Source organism: Diachasmimorpha longicaudata, chromosome 1 (genome assembly GCF_034640455.1).
Source record: "Diachasmimorpha longicaudata isolate KC_UGA_2023 chromosome 1, iyDiaLong2, whole genome shotgun sequence".
NCBI lineage: Eukaryota > Metazoa > Arthropoda > Insecta > Hymenoptera > Braconidae > Diachasmimorpha > Diachasmimorpha longicaudata.
In genome coordinates this window covers 10,089,954-10,108,583 of record NC_087225.1, presented here as the reverse complement: position 1 = coordinate 10,108,583, position 18,630 = coordinate 10,089,954, and the positions used below count along the sequence as shown (strand labels likewise).

Genomic DNA, 18,630 nt, shown 5'->3' with positions numbered 1-18,630 from the left:
TAGGATTTTTCTCATACCCTTCATCGATAATATTTTAAATCAATGATTGTTCTTATTTTTTATGAGGCAGGATAGTTTCTCGAATGATACAAAATGAAGAATCGTGTGTTGATACTATAAACATTTATTTACGTCACATAAGTACAATTGAACACCAAGGGGTCGCTAGAATTAGTGTTGTTCAATACAATTAAATGCTATTCATAAATTGTCAACCCATCGTTCATAAATAATCGTTAAAATTCTTGCTTTTCCCTCATCTGTTGCACAGTACCAGTCATACCCTCAAATATAATTTTTTTATCATTTTCTGTACAATATATTATTATGTATACGTATTTTATATATCACAAAATTGCGGTTATCGAAGAGAAATAACTCACACTTAAATAATTACTTGAATACCTCTGGCTAAAATTAATCGTTTGCATTAAATAAAAATTTGTCGGAGTGGTGATCAATGCAGAGGATATTTCTTCAATCACTGAGGCCTTCTCGACATAATGATCGGTGTTTGTTTAGGCACGTAGGGAGGATGAAATTCTACAAGGGATGCGGGGCAAAATGAGATTGAATTTTTCTTTCAAACATCCTAGCACAATTTGCAAACAGCCAAAGAATTTAATTTTCATTACATATGGTCGTGAAAAAATGATCTCATTGGATCGGAAAATGCACGAATCGATGATATTTTTAAATATTTAGGTGCCCACTTTGTCCCACTGAATCCACCTCCGAGATTCGACGGCTCGAGCCATTTTCTGAAGCAGTTTCTGCCATTAATTGATTAATCCATCAAATCTAAGCTTTAGACGATAACAAAACCACAATTAAATTGCTTAAATGGTGACAGGAGTAAATCTGAAAAAATTACACGGAGGATCCGGCCCCACGTGAAGGTGAATTAAAATATAATTGTAAATTTATCTCCGAGATTTAAATTCCTCTATTTAGCCTTATTAAGCAGGTCTCTGTTTTTTTTCTCATTCAAAAGTCTCTCTCAATATCTTCGACAGATAGAGGGATTTTCCCCTGCTCACCTCCACCTCTGATTCATTCGAAATTCCAATCAATTTCAACACTCATAAATTTCTCAACGATTGATCAGATGTATGTTGTACTAATCGCATTCAGTCTTTGTCGATAAAATAATTAAAGATAATTTACACATAGCTTAATGAATGTCTGTCGATTTTCTGCCCTTTTGAAGCGTCCGAGTGATGACGTTACATTACTAATATTGAAAAGTTTGATTTTCAATTGAATAGAACGAGGAGTGCTCACTCCAGTCAACAACATTTTAAAATGATTAATTCTGACGATCAAAATATTCTCTTTTCACAGTGCAGAAGTGATAGTTTTCTTAAGTGGGTCCCAAAAAAAATTTAATTGATCCATTTTGTGAATTATCGGTTTTGTATCGATCGATGGCTAGTTTTTTTTCAATTTTTTTGCAATATAAATTGTAATTTATGAAGTAAAGTATCAGATCTCATTTTGAATAGATAATTCGAAATTTTATTATATTGTATTAGTTCCTGTGTTAAACATTTCGAGTCCAAAAAATCATTTGAGCCTTTATCAACTTCACCATCGATCAACGATAAATATATACTCTGTTATATTATTTACATTATTCATACATTTGGTGGCAGTACAGTTGAATGGCAGTTTGTCACGACAATGAATTCATCAGTAGTCGTGGTAACGGAAAGTTATTATATTCATTATCTCTAGACATTTGGTGTCTCAAACACTCATACCGAAGTTCCTGACATTTGTTTTAAGTTTATTTTCCATGTCATCGTCATTCTAATAACATCGAGGAGCTAGAAACGAAGTTCGTACCTGCAGTTCATGCTTTAGTTATCGACGAGGCCGATTTATTAGTTAGAAGATTTCAATGTATCGAGTCTTTTTTTTTTACTCAATCGCCTGTTGTGGGAGTTTTTCCATCCAGTGTTTGCTCGAAGAGGCATAAAGCTCTGTGTACAAACTCGTACTGTTCAGCTGTCTGTACCATTCCTCCTCTGTCATACCTGATCATAAGAGAATTTACATATTAATCATTGGAGCTTGATTCTCCATTTCAAAATTCCACTTTTCAAAATAATTTGTATATACCAATTGCAAGAAGAGATATTAGCACTCTAATTTTCTAGAAATTTATTTTCTCAAAATTTATTTTTACCGAAAAGTTAATGGGAAATACACTTTCCTCAAAATTTCCCCTATGATTTTATAGTTTATGTGTATAATAGTCTCCAGGTATCGAAAGAAATTTGACCTAGCTATAATATTTACGAGATAATAAATAATGAAATAGACTTCTAACACGCGAGGCCAACAAACGTGATTATTCTATCTCATGAAAAAAACGGTTCTTATACGATGTTCTTAAAAAACTAATCCGTTAAAAATCGTTCTACCGCTGGGCTAGTGAATTTTAACATCCTTTCGTAACAATTATGTGTTTGAAGGCCAGAGTATTTCATGACCTTGACCGAGACAAATACAGGAATTTTGTTGAGTTTTCCGCTTCAAAACTACGTCAATTAAGAATTTCTCTTTTAACAAATGCGTCGGAAATTGCAAATAGATGAATGTTTTTGTGAATCCTATAAATAAATGAATTTACCTCATTTGACAGAGAATCCCCAAAACATCGACATTGCCATCTCTGCTCAATTGCATGATTCCTGTGGCTAGAGCGATGAAACATCCTGTTCGTCCAATGCCAGCACTGCAGTGCACCACGATTGGTCCAGGCAGTGTATTGACCTCAGCAGCAAGACTGACGAGTGAGTCAGAAGTCTGTGGTACAGCATGATCTGGCCACGAGTCATACCAGTAATGTGTCACCTGTCTCCTATCCCCCTCGTGTCTGATTTCCAGATCACGAATTGTAAAACCACCTCTCGAGATTATAGAGTTGAGGATTATTGTGAAGGGACCACTCTGCACACGACTGCTTATCTCAAGGGGGAAATAAACGTCGCACTTTGTCTTGGAAGCCTCGTAAAGCCTCGTCATCATGACAATGGCCTGAACCCTGTCCATCCAAATCATCTTCCAGAAGTCTGTTACTGTGTTGGGAAGGGGACCCTGTGTGGCGATAAAGCGGTTCTCCTCACCGTCAAAACCACGTATATAATTGGCGTTTATGTAGCTACCCACTGGATCATCTACCCCTGGGAGAACGACTCGTGATTGAGGATTCGGCAGAACTCCTGAATAACGATTCTTCACTCCAGCCCCGAAAATATCCACCTTCTCAGGTACATTCAGTGGCACTTCCCAAAATTCTTTGTGCAGTGATGCGGGATCTTTTATTGCTTTACGTAATTGACCACGAGAGAGAACATTACCAGCACTCAGGAGAAACTCCTCTGATGTACATTCACGTGTTGGGGTCACCATGTGCGGTGGACTGTCTGGTGCTGGGGCTAATTCAATTGTCAGGCTTGCTGATGAGCCACGACGCTCCAGGAGACCTTTTGCTTTCACACGAATTGGCTCGGGACGTCTCTCGCGAGCTGGCACTGACATTACCTGCAAATATAAATAATTAACTGTGATAATATGATTATTTTTAATTCAATTTTATCCGGAATTAGATGCGCCGTTGGGAATTTCCCGGTAGATAATTCTTATTACATTTTATGAAATTGAATATAATCTCCTTTCATCCAATTCCGAGACTAGCTGGAAGGTATCATCATGATTATCCTTATTATTCCATTCTCCTATACTTTTTACTTATTCAGTTTGTTTTTTTCCACGGTTCTAGTACTATCCAATCCTTCTATCAAATGTTAATACAAATATTTTATTTCTATATATTTGAATGAATTGAAAATATTGCGTTAGGAATAATAATCAGAAAGCTCACCGGCATGAAAATTCACGGAAAATTTAAAGTCACTGAATATAGCTCTAGTCATTTTTTAATTTTGACTTCCCAAAGTGTGGACTTTCAAAAAATACAAATTAAAAACAAAACATTTCAAATTAATTTGAAATTAAAAACATAACAGCAACCCTGGGTTGTTTACCTGTGGCAAACCGCCGGTGGTTTCTGGTGCTGTCCGGATGGGTAGAACGGATACAGGCGGCTTAACAATTGGCTGTCGTACCCATTGTGCCTCCATAGGCCTCTCCTGCGTACTCTTTCCTGGCTTATCGTGCGCCTGAGTAACTTGCGCTCCTTCCTCTACCAGACCTCGTCTGTCTCCATCTCCTGTCTTCTTTTCACTCGACATTTGCTTCCGGAGCCATAACAGGAACTGCTTTGCATCATTCATAATCATTAGTGTCGGTTAGATAAAGGGGGCACCGTGTGAATTTCAAATACTTTTTAAATATACTGCGGGGACACTTGCAGAACAAGTAAGTTGAGAAAATACAAAGCAATCAGGTCCACTGAATGTAATGGGGTTTATTTTAACTAAGGGCTGAAATAAAGAGATTTTAAATGCAAAATGAAATATTATTACCAGGAAAGTGAAGAGAATAGCGCCAGCAAAAGCACAGACAATCACTGGAAATGGTATGTCCCAGTCTATCCATGATACTGCTGCCGTGGAGCTGATCTCCTGACTCGCTCGTGTATTAAGCTGTGCTGCTTGAAGATCCATTCCAGCATCATCCAGTCCCGTGGCGGACTGCCGGATTCTAATTGGAATTTAAAAATTAAATTAACCTCACCTCAGCATGCGATCATTGTCCAATTTTAATCTCATGATTTGACGGTCATGTGCTCCAAAGAAGCAATGACATCACCGGATTTATGTCAATTTAATGTGATATCGTAAATTAACGACGAATGATAAAACAAGAAGTGTAATTTCATCCGTCAAAATTTCTTTCGTCACATCTTTGTTGTGGCTTTTTCTTCAATAGAGAACTTGCATTAATGATGATTTTTTGTCTCTCATCAAAGCTGTCATTCGTAGAAGAATATATGGACTTGCTACTTCAATTTGTCATCTTTTTCATCATTTTTACCTGTGATGAGACCGAGCGGACATCCCCTCGGTAACCGGGAGCAGGGATACTGGCAGCACAGTATCACCGTGCCACCTTTGCTCGGTGATTAGGTAGACCCCTTCCAAATTTCCAGGGTCATTATCATCATTAGAACTTCCATATCGATTAACGTTATTTATGTAACGTGGAGACAGTAGTGTGCCAGTATGTCCTGAAACCAGAGGTTTTTCGTTATATCAATACCGCTTCATACCAAAAGCGATGTAATCTCGCAACATAAATAATTTTATGGAGATTTGAAAATAAAATTGCATTTTCATTGTAGCCCTCCTTTCCCCCCTTTTTTTAACGACAATGTTGTTAACTTCAATGATAATAATAAAACGAGGGATCAGATTAATCAATCTCATGGCACGATATATGTCGGAGAGTTGGGAATTCATCGTTAATAAATATTGTTGCAATTAATAATTTACGATGGAGGCACGTGGATGGAAAATGTAGGGCGCTATTTGATGAATGAAGTTGTTTCCAATTCAAGCTTTAAAAAATTCAATTCTAACGTTTATTCGGGCTTTTAATGTTTATTCTCGATAATGCTGTTGGTTTTCATGATAGTGAAACGTCACGCATGACACGATGTATCGTGGAGCTGTAAATTGACTGCTAATAAATAAAATCCTCACAATTGACACTTCAAGAGAATATCATACACGGAGAGTTCCGTAATCTGCCAGTCAAAATAGTATTCAGTAAAAATTACGGACCAGTTACTCATGTTTTTACGGAACGTTCCATACTTTTCTATCGTTCTATAGCTGAATATCAAAGTTTCTATTTGAATTGAATTCCAATACTCAAATATTCAAGATAATACAATTACTAATTTTCACTTTTTTTCTGTTATCTGCGTGCTTGTTAATAGTTATCATTCCATCAAGACGAAGACAAAGAGTACAGACTTAAAGAGAAATAAAATTCCCCGTTAGCAAAATTATAAAAATCGCATGCACTTGATTGTTTCATTCAAGGTCAGTCGCATCACTCATGCACCATGTGAAAAATCCATACTGTCGTAATTACACAGGGAACAAAGACCCATGAATCACACAATTAAGTCATCGCACCCAAGTAAAAATCCAACAATCGCCTATCCCTTCAAATCTCCCTCATTGTCTCATAAAAAAAAATTAAACAAACTAAAAATATCATGGACAGGGCAAAATGCATCGACATTTGTCATTTATTTCCACTCCTTATCGATAATGACTCCCATAAACCATCGATATCAAAAGCAAATCGACGAATTATTATTTAACGTACAACTTCACTGTACTAATTACATTCTCCCCTGCATATCCACAAATACACATCACATTTTGTTCACGATAACTCATTAAAGTACCACAGGAAATGTTGAAGATAACCCGTGTGACTTCTACCCAATCCCCATGCGTTGGTGAGATAAAGAGAGACAAAAAAAACGCGAAAGGAGAGGGAATCGTCGGCTTCCTATCGCTCAACAGGAAGTAAACATTGGGCTAATTTTATGAACGGCGAGCGAAGAGTTACGCGAGGGGATCGGAGGGGAGAAAGGGGGGGTAGACAGATGCTGAGTACAACCAATCAGGAAATAGGATCGCCGGCTCTCTCGTCGATGAATTGGATGCGCCGTTGTATACAAGTTCATTTTTTTTTTTTGCACACGATAAAAACGCGAATAACCAGTCACGATTACTAACTTCAGTGGGTTTTTTTCCGGTGTTTTTACGGATTTATTCGCCACTTCTCACACTCAATAGCCACAAAGTGAATTTCTTTGGTGTTTTTCAGGTGAAGTCCCGGGGTAATTGGGCTTCACGGGGAATTTATTGATCACGGAATCGTTAAATGTTTACCTGCTGTATCTCCAATTTGCTCCGAAACAATTACACTCCCGAGGAAAATTGTGCATAAATTTGAAGTTGTATAAATATGCGTTGAAGAGTCACTGAGAATCGCCATATTTGTTTCAATGAAACTGTGGAAACCGATGTGACCTGCGCAACAGTCGGCTTCCAACTGCCTGAACGTTCCATTCACGGAATTCTCGTCTGCCACCGGATTTCAAGCGGCGAAGGGCGCGGGAGGGGGAAGTGGGAGACAGTCAGCCTATGGGAATGCCCGGTTGTGGCGGTTCGGGTCGAATTTGGCGGGAGAGTATGTGAAATCATCACGTGCAAATCATCCATGTTCATCATTACCGCGAAATATGTCATCATCGCTTTCGCGAAATGTGAGAAATGACGGATTATCGTTCCTAAACAAATGAAGAAAGGGATTTTAATTTACCGTAGTATACGCTGCATTGCCTCATGGTCGAGTGGTTCTTTTTCCCTACGAGAGAGAGACACATTGAATCTTCCTTTGAACTGTTTCTGAAGCACTTGAACACGGTAGTTTATTTTGTTGAAGAGGGCATTGTTATCGCCAACTGTTCGTATTTTATGCGAAACACTGATTTCAGTGCAAATTTTTCCGAAGGATTAATTCAATCCCGCGTTCATTGATCGCGATTGACTGATGCTTCATTAATTTTTTTGGATATAAATATATTTAACATTCTCGACTCATCTTAATTTTCGCGAAGTCAAAGTATCTTTCGTAAGATTGTTATTATTATTTTTATTAAAGCCTCTCAAACCCAATGGTTTTTACAGCTATTGTCGGATGATTGGAATTCACAATTTGACTTTGATTTGCATTCACAACATTATCGATTATTTAAGAGCAGTCAATTTTATTAGATAACGCATTCCCTTGATGATGAAACCGTTATTTCGAGATTACAAAAATTCCTCTAATCGAGAATAATAATAATAATAATTACTATATCGAATTAAAAACCCATCGATTTAAATGTGGAATTCTGTTGTTTGAAGAGGAAAAAGACAGACCCCCAGTGAATAGGAGGACAGTCGTGGCACTGACTGCTGAAAAGACCAAAATCGAGAGGGGAAGACACCTCACCCTCCCCTTACTCCTCCCCGCCCCCTGGGAATTTCACGGTTCGAGTTGTCCTTTTCTTCCCCCTCTTTGCTGTATAGTTCTAGCTTTCGAGCTTTCACAAACACCCGCGTAAAGTACGTTCTGCGATTGGCTTCTGAGTGAGGAGTGCGTGGGCGTCCTCCCCCACGTATCTCCCGACGATTTGGCTCTGAGGGTGAATATATGGGGTTGATATTCACGTCTCATTGTTGGTTTTTTTTTAGAGGAGTGGAGGAGCGTCTCAATTAAGAGGTGGAAATGGATCAATTCGCTTTTACCTATTACTTCGTCATTAAAGGAGACTCGAGGGGAAATTGGATTGGGATATTTTTTTTTGTTAATAGGGCGGGGTGGAGGCTTCATCGACTCGAAGAGGACGGGAGAAAATCGATAATTTTTTTTATCGTACGTCTTCTAGGGAGTGAAACCTACGCACCATGAATAATTCAAAAAAATTGAGAAATGCAAATTTTCACTGGTTGATATGGTATTGCGAAAAATTTTGGAAATACCGAATGTTTAGAGTCAATTTCAACTGAAAATATTGGATTTTACCTGGGGCCTGGAGAGATAAAGGTTCTCTTGAGTTTATTTTTGGATGGAATGTTTGGATATCTCTCTTATCAAATGGACTAACGACAGAAGTTGTGAATGAAACGGTCCCTCTGGAGATCCCATCGGGAAGGGATAGGCTCGACAAGCGCACAACACCCGGCGCACTTGCCCGCACCCAGAAGACTCTCTGTCTCGATTCATTCAAATGGACCACTGGCTGTATTTTCTCTTTGCCGTTTATTTTTCAATGAAAGAGGGCTTTCATCGAAGCAAAACGCCGTTCAAAGCTTTATGTATTTACAGAGGGAAAGGTGATTTCGATTTTTCCCACATAGGAAGTCAGGTTTTGCTTCATTGCTGAACGTGAAAGTATGACGGTCATTTTATTTCGTTGGCGTGTGGGAAATTGGCAGTTTTTTTTGAGACAATAAAATTAATTTTTGTGCCTCAAGCTGCTATGTGAATGGATCGAGACAGGAAGGGTCTTCATCCATTTACATGGACGACTGACTGCATTTGCTCTCGGCATTTTATTTTTTAATGAATGAGGGCTTTCATCAGAGCAAAACAGAGTTCAAAGATTTCTGTGTTTTCGGAGGAAAACGTGGTTTCGATTTCTGCAACACATAGAATTGCCGAATTCGTTGAATTGTTGAATACCATTTTTTTTTTTTTTGTAAAAAATGTTTCTTGTTTATTTCGAAATAGAGTTAAGAGCGACAGTAATTTTAGTCTCAAGCATAATCAATTTTTATTACCGCAGTTTCTGCATATTTTCACTCTTACCCTTTTTTGTCGGCAATAAAAATGATAGAACACTCGTGTACGATTTGCTTCGGCCGTCAATGGACAATTGCGTAGGCTGAATGGAGGCGGGAAAAACGTAGCGTACACACGATTGGGCGTAGGCGTTCCGTTTCAATACCAAAAGAAACTCAAGAGGAAGTGAGGAGGAAAAAAAGGAAATATATAAGAATTGTATATAATATGTACCTCAGAACATTCCTCGGGTGGGACACATGTGACAGATACGCTAGAGTAAACACTTGGGAGAACTTGATACTCAGCTCTCGTATCTTCTCTTTTCGGGTCTTTTTATAGATTCTACGGGCTCCAAGGTCGTCCAGATTATCGTTTACGATTACCTCTTCTGCTCACTGTTTTATGAGCCTGCACATTTTCACTTCCGGTGGTTAATAGGATGTTTCGTTTTCTGAGAATAAAAAAGCAGACTTCGAGTGACGTTTTGTTTTTAAGAGTTGCTAGAAAATTTCAGACATGAGTAATTGATGAAATGATTGGGTAAAAAAAAATTGCATGGAGAGATAATTTTTCAGGAATTACAAGAATGCGATTTTTCCAGTAAAAATAAAACTGTTTTTACGAAATTTTTACACACAATATTACAATTTTCGCCGTTCGGTGAGAAGAGAAATGCAAAACAACAAAATGCACGAGTCATTGTCGAGATCATTAAGTCAATGGTATCGAGGGCCAAAATAAAAATAAATTCTATTTACTAAAATTTTCCAGTTATGTACAGTTTTGTAAAAAAAATATAATTCCTACAAACTCTCCCCTTAATTCATGATGCATTAAACTCGCATCGTTCTCCTGAGGAATGTCAAAGGGGGAAAAACATGGAATGTGGATCAGCGTCTCGAGTTCCATAAACCAGTTTCTTCCTATTTTTCTCGAAAACCCGTGAGCCCTCCAACTGAATATCCGATTTCTCGTCCACGAAATTATTTCAATAATTTTCTTTCTATCGGAAAAAATGTTAAAGGGACGCAAGACGATACCTTTTATTCGTCCTGCTGGCTCCCTTCTCCTTCAGAAACACTGGAACTGATCTGATATCTCGAACCGGCCGGTTGCATCTGAATGCCGGACTCGAATGACTCAACTCCCCTCGGCGAGTCACAATGAACTGCATTCAGGTTTTGAGCGGTTAAGGGGGTGGCACAGAGGGGTAGACGCGCGCAATCGTGACACAGTTTCGCACTCCCCCTTTTTCACATTGTATATCGCATCATGTGCATACATCTCACAGAACGTTTTATCAATCAAAGAGGATTGAGGGGAAGTCAAATATTTAATTAATTTGGCCATTCACAGGAGTTGGACCTGATTGAAATTAATTGTACGCATTGGTTCCCATCGTGATAAATTTTATAGCCCATGATTTAATGAGAGAAACTGTTCATTAACGCATATTAACATAAATTTGTAATTTTTTTCATTCAGCTTCCAGCGAATCTCAAGGTAAAAGTAAAATGATGGTGGAGGGGCAAATTGTGAATGAGGATGCGAGGTCGGTCGAATGACGGTTGGGATGGCTGGAGAGGGTGGTTGAGGGAGGTTGAGTGAAAAAGGGGGTGCACGAATGTAGGCTAGTCTCGCTGGCGGAGCGCTTCCCTAATCGATACACGCAGAGACTCGAGAGAAGCAGCTTTATATCGATGGATTGCAAATTTTTTTGACGGCCAAGTACTAGTTTCATTGACGAATATACCACAAAACAAGCGGCAAATTGCTCTTGTATTGAATATAGTACAGCAATACGTTTTCCAATTCTCCCAATCCTGTGTAATCTATTATTTATTTCATTTGATTGAATTACATATGATTTTTTTTATAAATAATTTTGGAAATTGGGAAGAAACTAATCGTGTGGTATTGAGCCGTCAATTACAGAGAAAAATGAAAGAGAAAATCTTGTATAACATTGTGCAACAATTTGTGGATGAAATTGCGAGCGAAAAATTCATCCAAATTTTATTCGGAACGAAAAACTAATGAAGAAAATATTGAACGCCCGAAAGTTGATGGAAATGCTTGTCCATGCTGGGATATGAATACTTTCCCTTATTTTTCATTTAACGTCAACAGCAGTGGCATGTTTATCCAATGCCTCAGATACCCATCCAGTTTTTCAACGGCTCGATTTTCTCCCTTCTTTCTAAATTTGAAGTCTTGTCATCGGAGATGTAACCATGATTGAAGATCCAGTGGTGCTAAAATTTAGCATCAAACAGTTTCTCAACCGTTCTTTTAATACCCCGACAGCCGGCCGTCACGTCCGGTTCCGGGGGTTTGAGAACGACGGAAAGGCCGAGCGTGCGGCCTTCGCGTCCCTCTTTTCCGAGGCTTCTTTCTTCTCTCTTCATGCTCTGACACAAATGCATTAATGCTGATAATCCCAGTGCCCAGTGAACAATGAATGGCCGAGGTATAGCGTGAGCACATAAAGAAAAATCATTTTCCCCGATCGAAGAAATTATTCATAAATTCTCCAGAGTTAACTGATACTTCCGAAATTTTCAATTTCCTCCGGGAAAATTACGTACCGGAATTATCCCTGACACTGATATTTATGATGAATCCACCGAAATAAAATGAATGAACATAAATTAAATCTCATGAGAGATAATTTCTTTAGGGTCGGGAACCGTAAAAAAAAAAAAGTAGTGCATTCCAGAAATTATTTTCAACGAATTTATGGCTCATTATGAGAAATCTCGTGGGCACCGAAAGTGTTTTTGTTAAAAGGGTAAACTTGAAATATCCAGAGAGGATATGAATCTCCGGGGACACTATTTCTCGGGTTTAGGACCAACCGAAAATCCCACCGACCTGAGGGGAAATACCAAAGCCAACATATCCGGCTCTCCGTTTTCGTAGCTCATATTTTCAAGACACTACTTCCGCTCCGAATAGACAGCTCTATTTCTCGGTGAGTCATATTTCTTAGGTGTTGTTGGACTGCGTTGGTGAATGCGATGAATATGACGTTTATTCATGAGTAAGGACTGCAAGACAGGACGATGAATTATTCCATTTAATATTAACACGAGGCCAAATATGAATGAAATTATTGGGCGTTTCGTCGCCAAATCACTCCTTTATTCATTAATTAAATGAACGGAAGTTGTCACTTCAAGTCCACTTATTCTGCTCCGAAATTTCATTTTTTTTTTCTCCTAAGTGGTACATTAATTCGCTCTTCTAATAATTTTGACAGAATCGTTCGCTCAATTTCATTTCAATTTTTTTCCAATGCACAGCTATTGTGGGAGTAAAAACGTAGGCAAATCCATTAATCGACGTAGTTTAAATGTCATGCTCGACCACAATACGCAGCTCATAAAGTTGATGATATGATAACCTCGTCTACGTAGTGACACTACACCGCATTCACGTCAGAGATTCAAAAAAAGCATAGAAAAAGCCGGCATGTGGTGTATAAAAAAACGGATAATAGCGATAAAAATGGATAGGTGGTGTAGAAAAATGAATAATTCTATTGCGAGGCTAAAGGAGTAATTTTAGAATGTTTGAAAAGTATAACTGAGAAAATTGTTCGATATACAGAGATAAAAGTTATTAAAAAATTACGTGTCAGCGACGCACAGTGAATTTACAGTGAATTTTGAAATTTTACAGTGAATTTTCAGAGAAAAGATCAAAACGTTCCAGAAAAAGTATCGAGCTCAATGAAAAATGGGTAATTGTTCCGTAATTTTTACTGTGTGTAATAGTGTTTTGACTGGCAGATTACGGATCAGGTACGTAATTTTTAAAGAACGTTTCTCTCCGTGTAAATTTCACTATCTAGTCATTGAAAAATGAATGGAAAAAATGAAAGTTGTGAAAGAACCCAACAAGTCAATTGCCCTAGTTAATAATTGTGAAATAAGTTGAAATAGCGGAGAGTGGGGCATAATGGAACGTCTTCAGTCGAAAATCGACGTTTTTTTTCAGAAATACATTTAATTAAAAATTATTTGTTTATCGGTGATTCAGGTAACTTGCCGAGGAATTTTCATTAATGCAATAATGAAGACTCGTAATTCACGGGGCGTTTATGAAAGAAGAGAGAATGCGGGTTAGTAGTAATATGAGCACTGTCATACCACCGAGTCGAGTCACGTACAGGAGTTTCATTCATGACTCACGTTTTTCTTACGATGCCGCGCTGCTGTGATCATTCTGATTTCCGTTCAATTAATTAGGGGTGAATAATTCATCGTGCGCGGGTTTTAATAGACCTCAATCTTCATTTTTTCATAATTTACTTAGCGTTTTCCGTTACCTAATGAAATAATGTAGAAAAAAAAATGAGCGGAAACATTATTTTTTATTCTGAAGACATTGAAATCTATTTGACTGAATATTGAATAAAATTTCTAATAATTGAGCAACAGGAAGACGATAATTTTCCAACTTGCTTAAATTTTCTTGAAAACATCAATAATTACCACCGAATTAAGTCGAATAGTCATGAAACAACAATTGACCTAAAAGTCACAGTATTCCTTAATTAGACCATTTGAATGTTCTATAAAAAAATTCAAATTTAACAAAATTTGGAAACATTATTTTCTTAGTCATTCATCAATTTTTGCCCATAACTAAAACTTCTTTTTCCAAGATTACAAGATTTTTAATACAATTAAACATAATTAAACGTCAATACACCTCAAATGAAAGAATTTAGTTGAAAAAAAAAAACCGTCAAAGTACTTTTCTATCATTAATACCTCAATATTTACCAACAATTACTGAATTACTCGCGATTGAACACCTCTCGGTGTTAGCATATTTAAGCGGAGATTAAATTCATCGGATGTCTGAAAATACACCGTCATCAGGCATCCGAGTGTTGTGATTATGCGAAAGGTAAATGTCTGCGTCCGTTGAATATCTAAGCGCGGAAGAGAAACTACAAGCCGGATGTCGGTGAATTGGAATCGACGTTTTCCTTCCGATTCAGTCATTAATCCCGTGGTATTTCCATTTTCGTCACTTCCTTTGCCTTTTGGTGTAGAGAGATCCGTTGGATTTTCGGATTATATATATATATATATATGTGCGGAGGCGACGAGAAAAGTGGAAAACCATGCTCTGCTCAATAAATAGGGGAGAGGTGCGGACCTGCGCGTTCAATCCCCCCTCCCCTGCGAGTGAAGGGATCTTCAATGAGCCAACCCTTGCCCATTCGCATCCCCTTCTTGAATAGTATCTCCTTCATTGAGCTCGTCTATCCCCTCTCCCTCGGTTGTCTTGACTTTCCTCGTGAAAAGCCAACTTTCTCTATTAATTTAAAATAAACAATATTTTACCCCTATTTTAATATTAACATGAATTTTATTTATAAAGATCTACCACAAATCGCAGGTATTCCTTCAATTTTGCAGAGGTTATTAATTTTAAATGAAAATGTTTTAATGAAAACATGAGCTTTTTGGAATTTCATTAGTTTTTTGTTAGGAAAAATTATTGCAATTGTTGCATATTCTCCCCGTTGGCCGGATAGGATAAGAAAGGTTTAACATATATATCACTGACAAATGTAAATTGATTCAGAAATTGCCGAGAGTAGTGTTTGCTGGATACAGGACGATGGAGGGATGAACCAACCAGGACAAGTTGACCCAGTTTGTCATTGCAAGGCCGGTGACGCGCGCGCTAAAGCTAGGGCGACCATTCAACCCAAAGATGCCAGGGTACATCGTATCAGGGCTCAACGAAAACTAGGGCATGACCACATCCCCATGTTGAGCTGAAGGTCCTATTGGATTTTGGCATTTAATTGATGGAAATTCAACACGAAAGGGTCGTTATAATTTCGGAAAAAAAGCTTTCGTTTAGAATTGTCAAATTTGACAATTAAATTCCGTGAAGTGACTTTGACAGAGATGAACCTTCACTGTCACTCAAAGCACAAAAAATGTGTTTCACAAAGTTGAAAAGTTTAAATATTTTACTGTTATTCTGATTTATCTACTCACCTGGTACGTTGAGGATCGACTCCAAAGTTTAAGTAATAAAATGATGATAAAACGTTGGCAAACTCGGAGTAGAGTGGAACTGGAATGAAAGCTCTGGTGTTCGGCTACAAAAGTGGAGAGGCATTACATGAGAGACAAAAAGCCAATGTAATGAAAAGTCAACAAGTTGGAATATAAATTATGTAGAAGTTTAAACTGGATCTTTAGACATTTTTGTCGGACCTTTCTTCTCACTTCCGAATCGGAGAACTTTCACGTAATTTTTATTGAACTGTTTCCCTCCGTGTATTTAAATATCTCTATAATCACGAAAACAAATCAGACGATGATGATAATAACACCAAGCCGTCTCTTTAGTTATTTGATTTCCTGTCTTTTAACTCAACAGACTTGAAATCCGTGAGAATTTAAATATTTTCTTGATTCAATATGAATAACCAGGAAGCAACTGTACTTTTCCGCTCTGTTAATTCCCTCGAAGAGCCTATTAATACTGGGCTATAACAACTCCGGGGTGCATTTAATTTGGCGAAGGAAGGAAATCTTTACCTGGGAACTGGAAATCCTCATTAAAAAGAATTCATCGGGTTTTACTTGAATTGTATGGGATGATGCAGAGGATGGGAAAGGTGGGGGGGGAGGGATACGGGGCCTTATTTCCGTCGTATTTCTACACACGTTGGCACTTCCGGTGGTGTATCGGTAGAAGTGCAGAATGAACTTTTTTATTTCCGGTTGCCCATGGGGTTGGACAGAATATTTGACACGTCCAGAGGGACCGGAACTCAAGACCATAGAGATACAATAGAGAAATTCTCCGTGTGTGACAAACGGCTCTGAGGCACTAGGAGTCATGTTTCCGGACACCTGCCGCGATGGCACATCCCAAGGGAGGATATTGCAACTTCCGGCCTCTTTATTCCACGGCAGTTCCTCATTTTCATTTCTTGAATGATTCTATTGGAGGAAAGTTAATAAATGATCGAGGAACGTCTGTCATTTTGGAGTCTTGAAAAATTAGTAATGAGCACATAGGATCATAATTACAAGGATGTATAATTATTATGTAAATTTAAAAAATCGGAGAAGGTTTAATTTTTTGGTTGAGAGGTTTCGGTTATTCGGGGAATTAACTTCTGGCATTTTTTAATTCTTGAAGAATTGTAGACAATTCTCTCGAGATAATTAATTATATAAATATAACAATTGTAAGTTGACATAGTTACTATTGATAAACAATAAAATGTGAAAGAAAAATTTGAGATCTTTGAATTTGAGTCAGCGGTTGACGAATAAAATTTTGATAACAAACATGGAATAGTGATGAATCGAGGGTGAGATGTGTGGAGTGAGAAAATGCTCAATGGGGAGGTGGTTTACCGTCCCAATGACCTACTTCGTTTCCCGAAGGGTTGAATGAACGCATATCTGGTATGACGTCATTGGTGCCCTACTTTCCAGAATTTTCCCGTTGTAGTGCAAGCTCAGTGGGTTTGCGCTGTCTCCCCCACCCCTCAACCATCAACTTTTCCATTTTATTTTTTATCGGAAGCCCAACCATCTCCCAGCGTACATTCGCTTTTCCGTGACCTGTAGGGGAGGCCCTACGGACGTCATTTCACAGCTACTCCCCCCTCTCTTCCTCCTTGACGACCTGACCTGAGCCAAGTAGCCTCGACCTGCATCGAAACCCATGAATGAAATTCACCTGGCGACCTACCTCGCCGTCATATCTGTCGCGGGAAAATACCTCATTGTTGGTATTTTTAGATACCGGGGGAATTGAGTAGAGCTTTTCTGCAATAGAATGGAACGCTATTCCTGCACAGAAGCGAAAGTGCGTCTGGACCTTTTGGCACGTCTCGAAAAAATTTAATTGATTCGTGGAGAAAATTATTGAACAAAAATCCGCAATAAAGGATCGTTCGCCCTTGATTTTTATAGGAATTGAAGAGCCCCATTACCGTAATTCCCATAAGTTTTCCTGGAAAAGTAAAATTTAACAGAAAATTCACGATTTATCGTGCCTCAAAAGCGAAAATTCTTACTCGCTCGAGAATGTTTATGAAGCTCGTGAGTTATTTGTACGTTTGGTTACGTAAAATTTCTCGATCGTTGGGGGAAAACTACGAAACAACTTGTTACCACAGCGGCGAGGTATCGGACGGGTGATTAAATTTGATGGAACAACTCGTAGAATATCCGTGGCAATTCGTACAATTTCAGTTCTGACTCGCAATTTTTGTTGTATTTCAATGGGCTTGCGAAGCTTCGTAATCTCTGTCCTCAGCACAATTCTTTGTCCTCCTCTTTACATTTAAACAAAAGCGAACATATCCTTTTTCATAAATTTTGAAAGCGTAAACTACCCCCAGGTTCAATTGCAACCCAAAAAATCCTGTCAGACAGCAAAAACGATTTGTTCACGTGAATTTCATTGTCTCCGCATCCCAACAATTTCTTAGTACATCTTTTCTCTGGCGTTGGGAAACCTTTTCCCTGTGGAACAATGATCGATTTTCCTGGGGTTAGGCGCCAGGACAAGTACAATGCAGCTCAGCGAGGGGGAAAAAAATGTAAGAATTTCCCGGGGGGAAATTTGGTCAGACAATTGCGTTCGTTAACCCGGGCTCTCGCCTCTTGCTTTCAGTCAACTGACATGGATACCCTGAATGGACAGAAGGAAATACAGGGACACCGTTGGCTTTGGAATATATCTGGATGTAGTAAACGCATTGACCTCTGGAAGATATTTGAGAGAGACGCCCACCAGCGGTGAATTTCTGGAGGCTGGAAAAACTATGGGAATGGGATGCATAAATCTTACCCCGAGGGAACAAAAGCCATATCGCATTTCAAACTCTCGGAGTTTCTTTTCCTTTCATGGATCATAAACTGTAAAGGATATGGGTATTTTTAGGGGTCACCGGGAGCCGAGGACTCGGCAATTATTCGAAAGATTGAATTTCACGATGAAATAGTATTTAGTTTAGTGGAAAAGGTGTTTAAATTATTTTTCAGTAGAATATTTTCCATTGAGTAATTAAATGAAAAGAAAACGCGAATAAAACCAGCGAATCATTAATCGAAATTTCACAAAATTTGATTATTTATTTTGAATTTATTTAAACTAGTTTTGCCAAGAGAATTTTTCCATAAATTTGATTTTTCACAGCCCGGATTCTATTGTATTAAAAAAATGTAATATTTAAAATTTTGATTTCAAAAACTCACGACAAATATAGATTTCACATTGAAACCTCGT

The 18,630-nt window shown here is 38.2% G+C and overlaps 1 protein-coding gene across 5 annotated transcripts; it reads right to left on the bottom strand.

Moving 5' to 3' along the window:
* Positions 1–106: 106 nt before the first annotated feature.
* Positions 107–10,495, bottom strand: LOC135161334 (tyrosine-protein phosphatase non-receptor type 7-like). 5 transcript variants are annotated; one of them, XM_064118836.1, is made up of 7 exons: positions 10,374–10,495; positions 9,565–9,784; positions 5,008–5,200; positions 4,497–4,674; positions 4,056–4,289; positions 2,639–3,552; positions 107–2,039 (listed from the first exon to the last, which is right to left on the bottom strand). In XM_064118836.1, the coding sequence occupies exons 3-7, from the start codon at positions 5,028–5,030 to the stop codon at positions 1,928–1,930; spliced, it is 1,461 nt and encodes a 486-aa protein (XP_063974906.1). In that variant the 5' UTR covers positions 5,031–5,200; positions 9,565–9,784; positions 10,374–10,495; the 3' UTR covers positions 107–1,927. The 5 variants fall into 5 exon arrangements, with proteins under 5 accessions (XP_063974906.1, XP_063974898.1, XP_063974883.1 ...); XM_064118828.1 differs by lacking the exons at positions 9,565–9,784; positions 10,374–10,495 and adding an exon at positions 7,321–7,948; XM_064118813.1 differs by lacking the exons at positions 9,565–9,784; positions 10,374–10,495 and adding an exon at positions 6,888–7,146.
* Positions 10,496–18,630: the final 8,135 nt, after the last annotated feature.

Excerpts from the sequence above, each read along its gene's own strand:
- LOC135161334 (XM_064118813.1), bottom strand. The coding sequence starts at position 6,993 with ATGGCGATTCTCAGTGACTCTTCAACGCATATTTATACAACTTCAAAT. Across the intron at positions 5,201-6,887 it reads GCAAATTGGAGATACAGCAG|GACATACTGGCACACTACTG; the intron begins GTAAACATTTAA and ends CTCTGGTTTCAG. Across the intron at positions 2,040-2,638 it reads GGGATTCTCTGTCAAATGAG|GTATGACAGAGGAGGAATGG; the intron begins GTAAATTCATTT and ends TCTTATGATCAG.